This window comes from Brienomyrus brachyistius, chromosome 23 (assembly GCF_023856365.1).
Source record: "Brienomyrus brachyistius isolate T26 chromosome 23, BBRACH_0.4, whole genome shotgun sequence".
NCBI lineage: Eukaryota > Metazoa > Chordata > Actinopteri > Osteoglossiformes > Mormyridae > Brienomyrus > Brienomyrus brachyistius.
Window position 1 is genome coordinate 678,776 of NC_064555.1, and position 17,617 is coordinate 696,392.

The 17,617-nt window shown below is 52.1% G+C and overlaps 1 protein-coding gene across 1 annotated transcript; it reads left to right on the forward strand.

The window, feature by feature from the left end:
- The first annotated feature begins 5 nt into the window (after positions 1 to 5).
- Positions 6 to 14,324, forward strand: meox2b (mesenchyme homeobox 2b). The gene is made up of 3 exons (XM_048994259.1): positions 6 to 973; positions 5,920 to 6,092; positions 13,209 to 14,324. The coding sequence occupies exons 1-3, from the start codon at positions 529 to 531 to the stop codon at positions 13,425 to 13,427; spliced, it is 837 nt and encodes a 278-aa protein (XP_048850216.1). The 5' UTR covers positions 6 to 528; the 3' UTR covers positions 13,428 to 14,324.
- The last annotated feature ends 3,293 nt before the right edge of the window (positions 14,325 to 17,617 follow it).

The window sequence follows — 17,617 nt, forward strand, 5'->3', positions numbered from 1 at the left end:
TGCAGCCCGAATCCAAAATAAATAGCATGCTTTCTGGAGGCTTAGCTGCCGGAGCTCTACAGATTTATTGCGCCTTGCTCCTCGGAGGGCTGATCGCATGCATGCGGCCGGTCCAGCCCCGACTCTGGTCCGGCCTCCCTCTCACGTTACAGCCTATTTATAACGGATCCCGGCCCGCTCCCTCCTCACTGCGCTCTCCCCCTCTTGCCTGCTCCGCTGTCCCGTCATCCAAGAAGCTGCTCACCGGCGGACGCGTGAGGTCTGTGTCCTGGCCCCCGCGCAGCCTGCCGGCCAGCTGCATGCCCGGGGATACGGCTGGATCTTCCTGCCAGTGCCGTGTGCAGCTCTTGTGCCATCCCGTCAGCGGGAGGGGGGGGAGATCTGGGCGCTCGGGGCAAGGCCTCAGCGGGACCCTGAGCTGTCTCACCTCTGGCGCCGCTCTACTCCACCTCCTGCTCACATAGGGGCCCCGCTGCTGTTCCAGCTACGGCCCCTCATCTCTGCAGCTGCTCTCCCTAGGTGGGTGTCATGGATCACAGTCTGTTTGGCTGCCTGCGCAGCCCCCATGCTCCGGCACCCGCGCAGGCCCTGCATCCAGCCTTCGCCCAGTTTGGCCGTTCCGAACACGTCTCATACCCGGACCTGCAGGGGTCGTCGCCGCCTTGCACTGTGCCGGGTTACCCGGTCGATGGGGGGGTCTTCAGCGGTGCCCCCCACCGCAGCCAGCTTCATCCGCCTCAGCACCAACATCCACCCGGTTGGCACTTACCGCAGATGACCTCCCCGCCACCAGTTGGCGCCAGGCACGGACTCTGCCTCCTGCCCCCTTCCTCCGGCTCTCCGGAGCTGTGTGCCAGCGCGGGCGGCAGCCCCCCAACCGGGCCATCCTGCACGCCGGGGGATCTTGGCCCACGGACAATGTCCCCAGCTGACCTGGACAGGAGGGCCGCCAAGCTGAAAAATGACAGCTCAGGTAAGACGAAGATGAGAATCGACCCCAACCACCCCCTGACGCACAGTGCCCATATTAATGGGGTTGAAGTGTCTTTTTTATACATAGAAAACTATAAGTAAAGCTACATTAAAATATAAACGGATATCCCACTAGTCGTGATAGTTACCATCAGTTAAGAACTGCAGAAATATTTTATTAAAAATGGTTACATTATTTTTAGCGTTTGGCAATCCAAGCGTTTTTGGTCATTTAACGTTATAGGCATTTAAAGATAAAGTTCATTAGGAGTTAATGTTGTCGAGCTTATATCGCAGTCAGTTTCATTAAAAACAGTGGTTGTACATGTATGCCGGTTTTGCTTTATATCGAACTTGAAATCTGGGTATTTATATGAACTCTGTATAAAAGGTAGGGATGTGTGAGACAGGAGCTGACAGGAGCTGACAGGTGATACTTTGGTATGGGAGCCCAGAGCAGGCAAACACTCTGATCAGGTACCAGCCTGGCACTTTGGAAAAACACGTGGAGGACTGGCTGTACCGAACAGAGAACTGGAGAGCGACCGTAACCAGCAGCTGCTGTGTGCTGCCGTAACGTCGCCGAAAAGACGGCCGCTTCCGGGACATTAAGACTTTCATTTTTAGAACAAAAATGGCTGTACATTTTGGGTTAATTGTTCATTTTAATGCAAATAAATTATGTTTAGTAAACACTGAAATGATATAATTATTATACTATATATAATAAACTAATTCAATGATAAACTTATACATTGTTATCGTTATTATTATGTGTAGCTATGACATTCGTATAACAGTACTAGTTGAGGCATAGCTACCAATTAATAATTGAATAGTTTATTATTAATAGTTAAGTTTATTGCTGTGGAAATCAGACTGAAAATTTGCTCAATTCTTCATTTTCCGGGCAGACATTATAAGGTGAATACTATTATTTGAAAAACTAAATGTTTAATTTCCATCTAAGAAATGTTATTGTAAATATTATTACATATTACAAATAATCGCGGAAGAGGCTTGCGTTGCTCTGGTTTTACATCAAGGGTGCACATCTGCTTCCTGCCCTATGCTGCCTGGCGTAGACCGCGCGTACGCTGCGCGTACGGTTAGAAGACGGAATGATGGATGGATGGATTTGCCGTATTTCGTTTATGAATTGACAAATACTGAATGTTTGGTTTAGTGTTCTGGTGCCGTTATAGACAACCCCACCTGTTGGCTTTATTTGGCATCTATTTGGTCCCTAAGACGCTCTAAAATAAGACTTACAGCCTTGGTGATAAGGAACAAGACTAAACTGTTTATGCATCGATTTTTGTTTTTCCACAGAAAACATTTTTGCAGTAGCGGGCAGACAAACTAGCGGATAGTACAGACGCCAGCTGTGCTAATGTAATAAATGTCTAAGAAAGCGTTTAATAAAATTATACATTTTTTAATTCTAATACGTTATGTAGGTTACTTCTCGATGCACTTGCAAGTGCAACGGTCACACATGAAGGAAGATGAAGCAGGCGATTTGCAGCGTGCTCCATAAATACTGCCAGTATCTTATTCGATTGTTTTGTACATTGAGACGCCGTCAGTAAGTCGATCAGCCGCGAAGTAATGCAGCCTCGTCTGTGTGTCTTTCCCACATTTGATTTGATTTACATTTAAGTTACCCAAGTTTAATTTATGTGCACATAAATACCTCTTTGCATTTGGCATTAAACTGTCAGATGTTTAGTTAAATTATTCTACTATGACAAAATAGGATCAGGTGTAAAATTTATTATTAGTGAAATATTTTTTCAGCATTAAAACGTAATATATATAGGCCTGCCTATATATGACCTTCCTGTAATATCTTACTTCTTAATTATAACTTAATTATTACATACATATATAACTTTCCTATCCCATAAGATATAAAAAAAACTTTTACAATTTTATTTTAAGACTTAAAATAAAAAGTCACCGTTTTATATTTTTCACGCACATTTTTGACGGCCCGTTTCTTGAATTATTTTTATCGAAGTCACAGGCGCAGCGTACGGAGTGCGGAACGGAGGTGTAACGTTAGCACACAGCAGAGAGTAACGGGAGACTAACGGGAGAGTAACGGAAGCGAAGCGCTCCGAGGCCGCGTCGTTTACGGGGTGCTGAGCGCGCTCTTCTCCGCATGGCCTCCCTTATCTGCATGCAGGGTACGACTTTCGGTCATGCTTTCAAACAATCCATCGCCGGGCTGTAAAAAATTATTTACAAGTCAAAGAAAATATAGACGCCACTCGGTAAGGCCATAGTTAAACTAATTTGCGGGATGTATAGGAGGGGCTGCGTGTTCAGCCTCTAATCCGCCCCTGTGTGCGCGTTTGTAGGATGCGGAACCATAATTCCGTGTGACACTTTACGGTATATTAGAAACTGAGCCGGACTGTCCAAATATTACACTGCAGCTCATGTTAAAGTTTGAGAAACGAGAATCCATATCCCCAACATAAACGTTTCTTTCAGTTTTTATTCGTGCAGTACTGATATTCTTTACGGTGTCCCTGATTTTTTAACGCTTTTGCTTGACACCAGTGAGCTTTTCTTAAATTTCCTGCGCCTCCCCAGATTCATGAGGATAATTTAGAGTGACTGTTTTCTTACGGCCAATAATAGCTTACAGGTGCCTCCACTGCTCTGTAAAACTGCCTGGAATCCAGCAGACTCTGCCCCCTCCCCCTCACCCACCTGTGTTTTCATCCGTGATCTGCATGGTAATTAATGTCCGCACATGGTCATACATTGGGGGGTTGGTGTCATTGGGCTTGCTGGAGCATATCTGGTGATCCCAATCAAGGTGCAGGGTGATTTGGGCATAGTCCACTTGGAGGGGGGTCATTACCGGAGACCCATGAGATCGTCCCAGCCACTTTTTTGGGCACCTGGTGATTGATGGCACCCCCACCCCACTAGAATTCACATTGGCTCCTGATATACCTCTCACTCTATGTCCAGGAGCCTATTTTAATGTTCCTGGAAGAACCTAAAGGCAGTCAGTTCCGGAGCCTTAAAAATAAACAAGGGCTCATACAGTACACATATGGTGTCTTCTCAGATACCAGGAAAACAAACTATATACGTAACTTATGGAGAATTACTTCATAAGAGCAATATACATGCGTCTGATAACAGGACAACACCGGCACCGTCCCACAGACGGCCTCAGCCCCCTGCTGATCACTACCCTTAAAGGTGATACAGGTCAGACACCCCCCCACAGGAAATAATCAGTCAGCTCCTTCAGACCTAGAAAAGTAATTAAAATATGACAGACGCGAAGTGTCATATCAAACTGGGAACCTGATACATTCCCATGTAAAAGTGCTTCAAACAGCCGAATGTGCTCCTTCCTGTGAAATCATCTCCCAGCTTTAAAACCATAATCATTGTTTTATCTTTAAAATGTGTCCGTAGCATTTGTTTCTAAAATGTATTATCATTAAAGCGGAGTATGTTATATTCAGCTGATCTGTTAGATTCACGTGTTACTGGCAAAGTGTTACTGAGCTACGATTATAAAATATCATATTCGGAAATACCGCAATGATTAATGTTAACGAAATAAACGACGGGGTGCACTAAATATTAAATAATGTTAAATATAAAAATTGATTAGCAGTCACTGACAAAAAAAATTTACATTAATTTTCAGTCAAATTATTTATTCCTGATTTTCGTGGGGGATTAAAATTCGCAGAAAGACGGGCATCTTAACGGAAAAAAGGCAAACATTAAACCTAAAAAAATTCTAGATATCTTTGTTTTGATTTTAAATAGTCAAAACAAAGCAAACTGCACCCCCCCCCCAGTTAAAAGGTCGTGTTCCTAGCTGAGGCACGGCTTCTGCCCCCCAGTCACACCCTAACCTGGCTCTGGCGTTACTCCCCTAACGACGGGGGAGTCCCGGCACTGGCGGGGGCCCCTTTTGCATGCAGCGAGTCACATCCACTGTGCAGCGCCCTGGGATGGCGTAGGGCGTAGAAATTAAGCTCCGTCGCCTGGGAGCGTGATGTGGTCGCTGGGCGGCTGCTAAAAGCCGTCGCCCCGTCTGATCTTCAGAGCCACATTGGGAGAAACTAACACCAGGATTTTTTTCCCATTATAAAATAAAAAACACACTCATCTGTTCTTTTCACTGCACCAAAACAGTCTGCTGATAATTACGGCCTCGCCAGTCACCGCGGCCCGATCTCTGCGGCTCACACTGAAACTGTCACTTTGTGGACTTGGCGGCAGCAGTCCGTCGCGGTAATGAGCGAACCGGACCGGGCCGCACCAGAACTTTCGGCCTGGGCGGATTTTAGACCCCCATCTTGCCTCTCTGCATATTCAGGGCTCTCTCAGGACGGAGAAGTTCAGCGATAGTTCAGAGTCTCTTTATTGCTATTTCGTTCCCCAGTTGGGGGTCTTAAACGAACAGACAGTCTTTTATTCAGATTGCAGGTGATGGAGGGGAATACACAGAAAGATGGGGGTGGGGGGGGCACTTAAACATGCCCCCTCACACCACCCGGGATGCCACCTGCAACATGCCTGTACAGATTTCCATCAGGAAAGTCAAACAGAAAGAAAAAATATAACTACAGTTTCAAATGTATGAGGCTAAACAGTTTCCGATAAAAATTATTAGAATTTGCCGATTTAACTAACAGCGAAAAACATGCAAAAAACAGTAGAACACAGATGTTCATGTAGTTTCTCACATCCAGAGTAATGAAGTGTGACTAGTGACCATGACTGCATGTGGCGGACCTGCGTGGTCCCTATTATCACACAATTCCACAGAAAATATTCAAATCCCGCTAACATTTTTTTATTACATTTTAGCCTTTATTTTATAATATTTCCCTGCATTGTGTTTTATTTAATTTCAGTTGATGGCAACTGGACAGCGGCTGTTTCTCATTTCAGACTCCCAGGATGGGAATTACAAGAGTGAGGCGAACAGTAAGCCCAGAAAGGAGCGGACGGCGTTCACCAAGGAGCAGATCCGGGAGCTGGAGTCCGAATTCTCCCACCACAACTATCTGACGCGGCTGCGGCGCTACGAGATAGCCGTGAACCTGGACCTCACCGAGAGACAGGTACGCCTCGCAGTGCAGTGGCCCCACTGGATGCAGCTGAACACCGTGACTTTACCTCGAAGATGGCATTTTTACCAAATACTTCATGAATATAGGAAAACAGGCAAATATAGGAGTCACTAGCGGCGAAGGCGCTGGAGTCAGCCAGATGGGCAAACCCAAAACCCAAAACCCAAAACCAGTTGTTGGCTTGGGGGGGGGCTGGTTTGAAGGGACCCTCTTGTCTGAATGACCTGGTCATCAGCAGCTACCATAATTAACATAAACCGTTAAAGAATTCACAGCTCTCCAGGTCTAAAAGGTGTTCTGGCAGAGAGCCTGTGAACGCGCATTAAAATGGGAATTACGACCACGTTTGAGTCGGCCTGACAAGGTACCGCCAGACTGCTGACACACGCAGCTTCCCCCGGAGACGTCGTCTCGCTGTCCGGCCTGCATCCGCGTAGGAGTGGATATATGTGCTGACCCTGTGCAGATGTTCCTGCACTCACTCTCTTAGGTACCAGATGAGTAACGGAGACAGGCGAGGGTGGGGCTGCACACCTGTGACCTCCCCCTTCCCCACCCACTCTCCCTGCTCTCTCCAGACCGTTGCACGGAAAATATCGGATGCAGGTGGTCTTGTCTTAAGGGGCAATGAACCGCAGTCATGCAGGGGCAGTAGGGCCGTGCCTGGAGTGCTGTGTTTGAGGCCCCAGCCCGTTTCCGGAGGCTAATCAGTCCAATCCAAGACCCTATTTATTGACAATGCAGCGTTGAGTCATTTAGAAGCCATGATGGGTGTTGGATGGGTAATGGAATTTTGGAGAAGGGAGAGCGAGACAACAGCTTGCATAGGAACGGCTGTGGCAGGGAGACGGGCAGCGCCCCCTGGTGGCAGTACTACAGCGACCCCCCTCCCCCCCAGGCTGAGAGGCTCCCGGCTGTGTGGTTCTATCACCAAGGCAGCGACAGCCCGCATCACTGCCATGCCCGTGAGGATGTTTGTGTTGATAGTAATGGCAGTATGATGGTCATTATCCCAGCGCTAGGAAAGTCTGTCGAAATGCAGTTAAAATGTGACTTTCAGTGATGTGGAAAATAACGCTTTCTAGCGCTTTTCAACTGTGATGAATAATAGATCCAAAAACCATGCCGTGGAAGTTGGATGGATGGATGGATGGTCACACACACACACACACACACACACACACGCACACACACACACACACACACACACTGAAAAACACAAAACTGCATACGAACACCTGTATACATACATATACAGACACTATGCTGAAACTCCTCTGAAACCACACTACCGTACACACACACACACAATCACACACACATGCACACAGACAAACACACAAAGTCACACACACTTTTGTAGGCAGGCAGGGCAGGAGGGAGCAGGCAGGCAGGGCAGGAGGGAGCAGGCAGGAGGGAGCAGGCAGGAGGGAGCAGGCAGGCAGGGCAGGAGGGAGCAGGCAGGAGGGAGCAGGCAGGAGGGAGCGGGCAGGAGGGAGCAGGCAGGAGGGAGCAGGCAGGAGGGAGCGGGCAGGAGGGAGCAGGCAGGAGGGAGCAGGCAGGAGGGAGCAGGCAGGAGGGAGCAGGCAGGTAGGCAGGGCAGGAGGGAGCAGGCAGGAGGGAGCGGGCAGGAGGGAGCAGGCAGGAGGGAGCGGGCAGGCAGGCAGGGCAGGAGGGAGCAGGCAGGAGGGAGCAGGCAGGAGGGAGCAGGCAGGCAGGGCAGGAGGGAGCAGGCAGGAGGGAGCAGGCAGGAGGGAGCAGGCAGGCAGGGCAGGAGGGAGCAGGCAGGAGGGAGCAGGCAGGAGGGAGCGGGCAGGAGGGAGCAGGCAGGAGGGAGCAGGCAGGAGGGAGCGGGCAGGAGGGAGCAGGCAGGAGGGAGCGGGCAGGAGGGAGTGGGCAGGAGGGAGCAGGCAGGAGGGAGCGGGCAGGCAGGCAGGGCAGGAGGGAGCAGGCAGGTAGGCAGGGCAGGAGGGAGCAGGCAGGAGGGAGCAGGCAGGAGGGAGCGGGCAGGAGGGAGCGGGCAGGCAGGCAGGGCAGGAGGGAGCAGGCAGGAGGGAGCAGGCAGGAGGGAGCAGGCAGGAGGGAGTGGGCAGGAGGGAGCAGGCAGGAGGGAGCGGGCAGGAGGGAGTGGGCAGGAGGGAGCGGGCAGGAGGGAGCGGGCAGGAGGGAGCAGGCAGGAGGGAGCGGGCAGGAGGGAGCAGGCAGGAGGGAGCGGGCAGGAGGGAGCGGGCAGGAGGGAGTGGGCAGGAGGGAGCAGGCAGGAGGGAGCAGGCAGGAGGGAGCAGGCAGGTAGGCAGGGCAGGAGGGAGCAGGCAGGAGGGAGCGGGCAGGAGGGAGCGGGCAGGAGGGAGCAGGCAGGAGGGAGCGGGCAGGCAGGCAGGGCAGGAGGGAGCAGGCAGGCAGGGCAGGAGGGAGCAGGCAGGAGGGAGCAGGCAGGAGGGAGCAGGCAGGCAGGGCAGGAGGGAGCAGGCAGGAGGGAGCAGGCAGGAGGGAGCGGGCAGGAGGGAGCAGGCAGGAGGGAGCAGGCAGGAGGGAGTGGGCAGGAGGGAGCAGGCAGGCAGGGCAGGAGGGAGCAGGCAGGTAGGCAGGGCAGGAGGGAGCAGGCAGGAGGGAGCAGGCAGGAGGGAGTGGGCAGGAGGGAGCAGGCAGGAGGGAGCGGGCAGGAGGGAGCAGGCAGGAGGGAGCGGGCAGGAGGGAGCAGGCAGGAGGGAGCGGGCAGGAGGGAGCAGGCAGGAGGGAGTGGGCAGGAGGGAGCGGGCAGGAGGGAGTGGGCAGGTAGGCAGGGCAGGAGGGAGCAGGCAGGAGGGAGCAGGCAGGAGGGAGCGGGCAGGAGGGAGCAGGCAGGAGGGAGCGGGCAGGAGGGAGCAGGCAGGAGGGAGCGGGCAGGTAGGCAGGGCAGGAGGGAGCAGGCAGGTAGGCAGGGCAGGAGGGAGCAGGCAGGAGGGAGCAGGCAGGAGGGAGCAGGCAGGTAGGCAGGGCAGGAGGGAGCAGGCAGGAGGGAGCGGGCAGGAGGGAGCGGGCAGGAGGGAGCAGGCAGGAGGGAGCAGGCAGGAGGGAGCAGGCAGGTAGGCAGGGCAGGAGGGAGCAGGCAGGAGGAGCGGGCAGGAGGGAGCAGGCAGGAGGGAGCGGGCAGGCAGGCAGGGCAGGAGGGAGCAGGCAGGTAGGCAGGGCAGGAGGGAGCAGGCAGGAGGGAGCAGGCAGGAGGGAGCAGGCAGGAGGGAGTGGGCAGGAGGGAGCAGGCAGGAGGGAGCGGGCAGGAGGGAGTGGGCAGGAGGGAGCAGGCAGGAGGGAGCGGGCAGGAGGGAGCAGGCAGGAGGGAGTGGGCAGGAGGGAGCAGGCAGGAGGGAGCAGGCAGGAGGGAGCGGGCAGGAGGGAGTGGGCAGGAGGGAGCGGGCAGGAGGGAGCAGGCAGGAGGGAGCAGGCAGGTAGGCAGGGCAGGAGGGAGCAGGCAGGAGGGAGCGGGCAGGAGGGAGCGGGCAGGAGGGAGCAGGCAGGAGGGAGCAGGCAGGAGGGAGTGGGCAGGAGGGAGCAGGCAGGAGGGAGCAGGCAGGAGGGAGCAGGCAGGTAGGCAGGGCAGGAGGGAGCAGGCAGGAGGGAGCAGGCAGGAGGGAGTGGGCAGGAGGGAGCAGGCAGGAGGGAGCGGGCAGGAGGGAGTGGGCAGGCAGGCAGGGCAGGAGGGAGCAGGCAGGCAGGGCAGGAGGGAGCAGGCAGGAGGGAGCAGGCAGGAGGGAGCAGGCAGGCAGGGCAGGAGGGAGCAGGCAGGAGGGAGCAGGCAGGAGGGAGCGGGCAGGAGGGAGCAGGCAGGAGGGAGCAGGCAGGAGGGAGTGGGCAGGAGGGAGCAGGCAGGCAGGGCAGGAGGGAGCAGGCAGGTAGGCAGGGCAGGAGGGAGCAGGCAGGAGGGAGCAGGCAGGAGGGAGTGGGCAGGAGGGAGCAGGCAGGAGGGAGCGGGCAGGAGGGAGCAGGCAGGAGGGAGCAGGCAGGAGGGAGCGGGCAGGAGGGAGCAGGCAGGAGGGAGCAGGCAGGAGGGAGCAGGCAGGAGGGAGTGGGCAGGAGGGAGCAGGCAGGAGGGAGCGGGCAGGCAGGCAGGGCAGGAGGGAGCAGGCAGGAGGGAGCAGGCAGGAGGGAGCGGGCAGGAGGGAGCAGGCAGGAGGGAGCAGGCAGGTAGGCAGGGCAGGAGGGAGCAGGCAGGAGGGAGCAGGCAGGAGGGAGCGGGCAGGAGGGAGCAGGCAGGAGGGAGCAGGCAGGAGGGAGCGGGCAGGAGGGAGCAGGCAGGAGGGAGCGGGCAGGTAGGCAGGGCAGGAGGGAGCAGGCAGGAGGGAGCGGGCAGGAGGGAGCAGGCAGGAGGGAGCGGGCAGGCAGGCAGGGCAGGAGGGAGCAGGCAGGTAGGCAGGGCAGGAGGGAGCAGGCAGGTAGGCAGGGCAGGAGGGAGCAGGCAGGAGGGAGCAGGCAGGAGGGAGCAGGCAGGAGGGAGTGGGCAGGAGGGAGCAGGCAGGAGGGAGCGGGCAGGAGGGAGTGGGCAGGAGGGAGCAGGCAGGAGGGAGCGGGCAGGAGGGAGCAGGCAGGAGGGAGCGGGCAGGAGGGAGCAGGCAGGAGGGAGTGGGCAGGAGGGAGCGGGCAGGCAGGCAGGCAGGCAGGAGGGAGCAGGCAGGAGGGAGCAGGCAGGAGGGAGCAGGCAGGTAGGCAGGGCAGGAGGGAGCAGGCAGGAGGGAGCGGGCAGGAGGGAGTGGGCAGGAGGGAGCAGGCAGGAGGGAGCGGGCAGGAGGGAGCAGGCAGGAGGGAGCAGGCAGGAGGGAGCAGGCAGGTAGGCAGGGCAGGAGGGAGCAGGCAGGAGGGAGCAGGCAGGAGGGAGTGGGCAGGAGGGAGCAGGCAGGAGGGAGCGGGCAGGCAGGCAGGGCAGGAGGGAGCAGGCAGGAGGGAGCGGGCAGGAGGGAGTGGGCAGGAGGGAGCAGGCAGGAGGGAGCGGGCAGGAGGGAGCGGGCAGGAGGGAGCAGGCAGGAGGGAGCGGGCAGGCAGGCAGGGCAGGAGGGAGCAGGCAGGTAGGCAGGGCAGGAGGGAGCAGGCAGGAGGGAGCAGGCAGGAGGGAGTGGGCAGGCAGGCAGGGCAGGAGGGAGCAGGCAGGTAGGCAGGGCAGGAGGGAGCAGGCAGGAGGGAGCAGGCAGGAGGGAGCAGGCAGGAGGGAGCGGGCAGGAGGGAGTGGGCAGGAGGGAGCGGGCAGGAGGGAGCAGGCAGGAGGGAGCAGGCAGGAGGGAGCAGGCAGGAGGGAGCGGGCAGGCAGGCAGGCAGGCAGGAGGGAGCAGGCAGGAGGGAGCAGGCAGGAGGGAGCGGGCAGGCAGGCAGGCAGGCAGGAGGGAGCAGGCAGGAGGGAGCAGGCAGGAGGGAGCAGGCAGGAGGGAGCGGGCAGGCAGGCAGGGCAGGCGGGAGCGGGCAGTTGATAGTGATCCGCTTAAGAAGCGGAGGCAATCAGCGGCGATCCCTGCGGTTGGTACGTTCTGCCCCTGTGGGCGTGACAGATGGCCACATGTACAGTAAGATTTGCTGGGGGCCTGTGCCCTGGGGTGGCTGCCCCATCTACCATTCCAGCCCAGGGTCACACACATGCTGTTGGGATTCTTCTGCACATGGCCCCTGGTCACACCTTGTCATTGATCCTGTGGTTGAAACTCATGTTTCCAGTGGACAGTCAGTTACAGTGGCCTGAAGCACAGCTGCTTGTGTCACGCTTGGTGTCTGACTACAAAGAAGCAGACAGGCTCCTGGGCTGCCTCCAGTGAAGGCGTCTCCAAGGCTACTGTCCCTGGGAACCGTAATCACCCCTTGGGAATCCTGCGAGGGACAAGCTGCCTGATTGCATTTACATTTCCACGGCTGGTACATGTATGGCTGACAGGCATGCTGTGTAAGTCACATGACCCACAACTGCTTCCAGGAACATCCACACATTGAAACTCACTGGCCAGCAAAGCTGTGAAACGTATTTCAAAGGATCCGTCCACTAAATCGTAATTGCAGAAGTATTGCTTTTTAACTTTATGTGTCACGTAATATCCTTCAAAACCACAGTCTACATAAGTAAAGGCCAGTAATCGTGATGTGCATGGAAACAGCAAGAATAATACCATAGAACACAGTATTAGTGCTCTTATAAATGAAATGTTTTGGTGGACAAAATCCAGAATGTTCTTCTGGATGCAGTCGCATTAACGAAAGCGTGCACAGGTGACGCGCATGCGTCTCGTTTTCACTTTTACGAGTGTCAGAATGCATGTACAGAGCACAGACGCAGAGTCTGTAGCTGCGAAATAACTGCGTCCCGTGGGCTGCCACTGCATGACTCATCGCTTCAGTGCTATAAACTGGCGGCCCACTGGAGTGTCCTAACACCCCTGTTGTACAAAGTGTGAGATTCATTAGTAAAGCAGATCAGAACCTACAACAGTAGGTTAGCGATGTAAAAATGTTACTGTCTGCTTGGGAGTGTCAGGCGCTCATAAGCGTTCAGGTAACACTGCAAATCCCAGTTCTGCTCAGCATTGAATTATAAAGACAGAAACTTTTAACGACTCAGGTTTGGGAACTGGAATTTGCCAGAAAAGTCAAACGTCTTCACTTTTGGGTCCCACGAGCCTCCGTTACGGCAGGACTGTCCCTAAAATAGGCCCCCCCCCCGCCAACAAACATGGTCTACTCTCACAGTCGAGGAACCAGCCGTTTTAGGCAACAGCTTAATCATCATCCTGGGGAGGTAAATACTGACGAGCTCATTGAGTGAGCGAGCGAGCGGACGAAAGGAAACGCCGGTGTCAAGCTGCACGTACAGCCTGCGATCAGCACATAATTGCAGATGTCGAAATAGCTGCCAAATGGGGGGGACAGGTTCCCACAGCCGTGTGGGGGAGGGAGAGCTTTAGAAACGTCACAAACATTTCTAATAATTCCACACTCCCTTCTGCCCGTCAGAAATGCAGAAGCAGATGCAGGATTTGCCATCGTAGCTCCATAATACGCTGAGTCACAGGAGAATGACGTTCCGAGAGAGGAAGTGCAGAACCGCGGCTCGCTGCCACTTGTGCACTTTGTGATGTCATTTCCTTTTCTTCCACTTTGCAGGTGAAGGTCTGGTTCCAGAACAGGAGGATGAAGTGGAAGCGGGTGAAAGGAGGGCAGCAGGGGGCGCTGGCGCGCGAGAAGGAACTGGGCAATGTGCAGAAGGGCACCCTGCTGCCCTCTGAGTTTTCCGGCATCGCCGGCATGCACCGCTCCGGGGATTCCCTCACCAACGACGACAGCCGTGACAGCGACCAGAGTTCGGAGCACGCACATTTATGACGCTGCACAGGCCCGGCCCTCTGCTCGCAGACTCTGCCTCCTAACTCAGGACCCGGTGACACATCCATCCGCCTGGCGATCTGGACGGCGGCTGAAATGATAACGAATGAAGCGTCCAACAAAGTCACTTTGAAAAGGCATCTGCTTGTGAGCAAAATCCACCCCAAAAACGTCTTAAATGTAGGTTTTGATTAGGCCAAAGCGTTGAGAACATTCCTTGTGGAGGCCAATGGGTAGGTAGGTGGGGGGGGGGGGGCTACCTGGGTTTGTACTTTAATTTTCCTCATTAATTTCTGCCGTTTGCACCAGCACAAGTTCATCGCATTCTGAATAAAAATCAGCAAACACTCACTCAGTTAAATGTACTTTATTATGTAAATAATTCACAATTTTCTTACCCTCTGTCTGCAGATTTCTTATGTACAAAGCACATCTCCTGCATCGTGTGATATATATTCAAAAAATATCTCTGGCCCCTTGGGAAATAGATGGAATGTTTTTTTTACATACGTCTCGCCAGGTTTCGTTTCTGAATTGAGCAGGAAAGAGTTTCTACAAACTAACACATCTCACTTGTCGCATGAAAGGGATTTTCTGCTCACCTGAAGGGATTGTATGGCTCCAGAAGATTGACACGAACCTACGGTTTGACTGATGGACTGAGGCTCCCCCAGGGAGACTTTACTGGCCCCCCATCAGTTGTCACCATGTATAAACCATTTATAAAGGGCCATTCCTTCCCGCCTGAATACCGTTCCGGTATTCCAGAACTTTCCCTCCCCCCTGGCAAACCTTCTGACCTCTGTACAGCCAGGACTAGCCCTCAAGCATCAGGAAGTAAATCATACCACATTTAAAAAATCATTATATTCTCTCAATAAATCGTTATCATTCCTACTTTCATGGCTGAACCGTTATTCTGTGAGACGAGTGCATGCAAAATTAACCCCAACTGTAACGTGTCGTCTAATTCCCAAGCATCTTCTGTACTAACATGATTTTTCTGTCATTTTTAAGAGATTAAAAGCACGGCTTTTATCTAGTATGCAGGAAAGCATCTGGAAAGGGAGTGGACATTCTTGGACCTGGCCATCTGATATCTCCAGAACTTTCTTTAGGTGCACCTTCTCAACTTCCCGAGACACAGACGTGTTACCCACATTTAAAACTTAAAACAGCGCAGGAATCTACTGCTGGACTGTTTTCTGGGTGTGTACTTGTTTTATTACTGTCCTAATTTTGATGCCAGCATAAAGTTCACCTTTATCACACAGATCACACACAAACATTATGACTGCTAGATGATAAAATAGAATGTTTATTGTTTTTCTGAGCTGTAACGGTCTGGAAGATGCATGCACATTGTTGGTTTTGTCTACATAGGATCCGGCTAATAATCTTTACATATTTGTGAAAGAAAAACAACATTCAAAGCTCACGGCTGAACCTAAGCTGTTACCACAAACTAATTATTTTAGCGTCTTTGAGTTTTTGAAAAGCGCTTTATAAATAAAATGTATTATAATATTATTATAATTTCAGATCACAATTTTTTTACAGTGCTTTACGTACATTAATTACAGGGTAAACCAGGTGGACTTCAGCCAAGCCGTATGACGAACAGGGCTTGAAAATTTATTTTCGAGCTGATTTTTGTGTGACATAGAGCAGATATCTTTTCACCCCGCTGAAACTGGCAGCCGTATTTTAAACTGACGCAATGGTTTTGCCAGCACAAGAAAACATTTCTTATTTGGGTTTTAGGTGCGATCTGATTTTGGGTAAACCGGGTCTTTCCTGGTCAACGGCCACCTCTCTTCTCCATTCTGGCTTTAAGTAAACACGTGCAACTTAAGGGACAAAGGAATATCGAATCAGGGCCTTGTTGTTCTGAATATCTCTGGACCTTGCTACTTTTGATCTTGGATGACCTCCATCACCTTGATGCTTTTGGGAAATGCTTTCCTGTTGCAGGAAAAACAATATTGTGATAACGACAGCGCAAGCCAAGGTCAACACTGCGAATGAAATAATTTTTTCCACGTTGTGTTTCGCCGCCTTGCAAAACCTCACTGGAGACTCAGAATCATACTGAGCAGAGCTGCGTGTCGGGGTCACGAACACTCCTGCATTTCACAGTGGCAGATGAACTTTGTCCAGCAGTTGAGAGCCTTTTAAAAAACCATCATATTCCTTCGTGATGATTCTTTTTAAAAACGATGTGGTTCACCCAGGATGTTTGCTTTTCTTCTCTGTCTGGAAAATGTCGGAAGTGCAAAATATGCAGAGGTTAAATATTTACTGCATGTGTGATGTCACTGGCATCCATTCTGAGGAGTCCCTTGTCATGTACCCTGAGGCTCCTGGGATTGGGTCCAAGCTCCCTGCTACCCTGTACTTGGAAAGCAATTACAGAAGATGGATGGATGTATGGATGGATGGATGGATGGATGATATAATGAGCTTGATGCTCACGTCCAGCCACTGATTTCATGGCCTCCTTAATATTCATGGGACTTCACTCTTTGCTAAAGCTTCCAATTGCATCACATTTGTGTTGTACAGCAAAATAAAATAGACTGATATCCAAAAGGTTTATTTTCCTAACTTATCTGACACCACTAGATGATAAGTAACCGTAACACTCATACTTTCCTAGGTTAGTACAAATTCTTCAAGAGAACTTTGCAGGGCATGTTTCTTTACCCAAACAGACATATGTGACTCTCTGGTATGAAGAATGACCTCACCGGGGAATTAGCATGGTGCAAATACAGGACTTTCCTGCTTCACTGCACCTGGAGTCGTGCTCAGAATCATGCACCTTATACAGTTATAATCTGTTACTGAGACATCCTGTTGGAACCTTCTGACATACACACAAGCACATACATCTTCACAACCTCAGATCTTTACGTGTAATTTGTTCAAATGTCCTTGCTAACTGATCTACTTTCAGACGGCAATGACCTCATACTCATAAAATAGCATTTACACTGGAATTTTAGTGCTAAGTGTTAGTCCAGCAAAAAGAAGTTCTTGAACTGATGTCCCAATCAGGCTGCAGATGTATCACTGCAGAGAAGCTCGACCCAGCAATGGCATCAGGAGCTGTAGCGAATTTCAGAGGGGGGGGCTCGTTTGATGTGGCTGCAAACATTCCATTACAAACCTGATGTTTTTAACAAATACTGGCCCTGGCTATAGCACAACAACAGGGTGGCTGCACACGGAGGTGTGTGTGATATCGATTGCTTTTGTCTGAACATCAGACTGAGGCCAAAAAGGAAGTGGACTGCGTAAATGATCCTGTGTCCCTCCCAAGGATTCCCACACCGATTTTCAGCATATTGTGTTACAACTGCTAAGACTAAAAACAAAAACGTCATAAATATATTTTAACAGTATTATTAATTAAGACTCAGATTTAAGCTTAAACTTTCTAAACATAGATGTGAAGATTTTTTCATGACAGCTGACTAGTGAGTCTGACGTTCATGAATTTATAAAATTATTCTGTCGGGTGATTTTTTTTTTCAGTCAATATAATTTACGCCCAAATTTTATAACCATTCCTCTTAAAAGTGGTATCAGAACAGACCCTCAACGCATAGGGATTTAATTGGATTCATATTTAATTGCCCCGAGCTGACAGATGTTTACACTCATGTAATCAGGGGTGTTAACTAAATAGAGAAAATCATGTTTATCGCAGCGTGAACTGTAGTTGTAAAATCAGAATTTGTCGCCTTCTCAGACATGGCAGAACCTTCTGGAATCCTGGGCTTTGGTCTGGCGTCTTTGAAACCGGCATATGTGACAGTTCAGCCCTTGAAGTAAACAGCGTTCTCTTAAAAACCTGCCTGTAAACATTCATTTAGAGAGTAATTGGAATTAACTGCGAGACCCGTGTGTCTTAATCTCATGTAAAATAAAACAGATGTGCGTGTGTGTGTGTGTGCGTGTGCTTGTGTCTGCATGTGCGTGTGTGTGCGTACATGTGCGTGTGTGTGCGCACGTTCCAAGACTAATCTGAATTAAAAAAAGCAGTTGAACCGTGCAAGTATTCCTTTAGTTGATGTCGTGATAATCCAATGATGTCTTACACGGAAGCAAATTAAATCTAAGAGCGTATTCACAACATCACCCTTGCAGTGCCACTTACTGTAACTATCACCTAGAGCAGTGTT

Excerpts from the sequence above, each read along its gene's own strand:
- meox2b (XM_048994259.1), top strand. The coding sequence starts at position 529 with ATGGATCACAGTCTGTTTGGCTGCCTGCGCAGCCCCCATGCTCCGGCA. Across the intron at positions 974-5,919 it reads GCTGAAAAATGACAGCTCAG|ACTCCCAGGATGGGAATTAC; the intron begins GTAAGACGAAGA and ends TTCTCATTTCAG. Across the intron at positions 6,093-13,208 it reads TGGACCTCACCGAGAGACAG|GTGAAGGTCTGGTTCCAGAA; the intron begins GTACGCCTCGCA and ends TCCACTTTGCAG.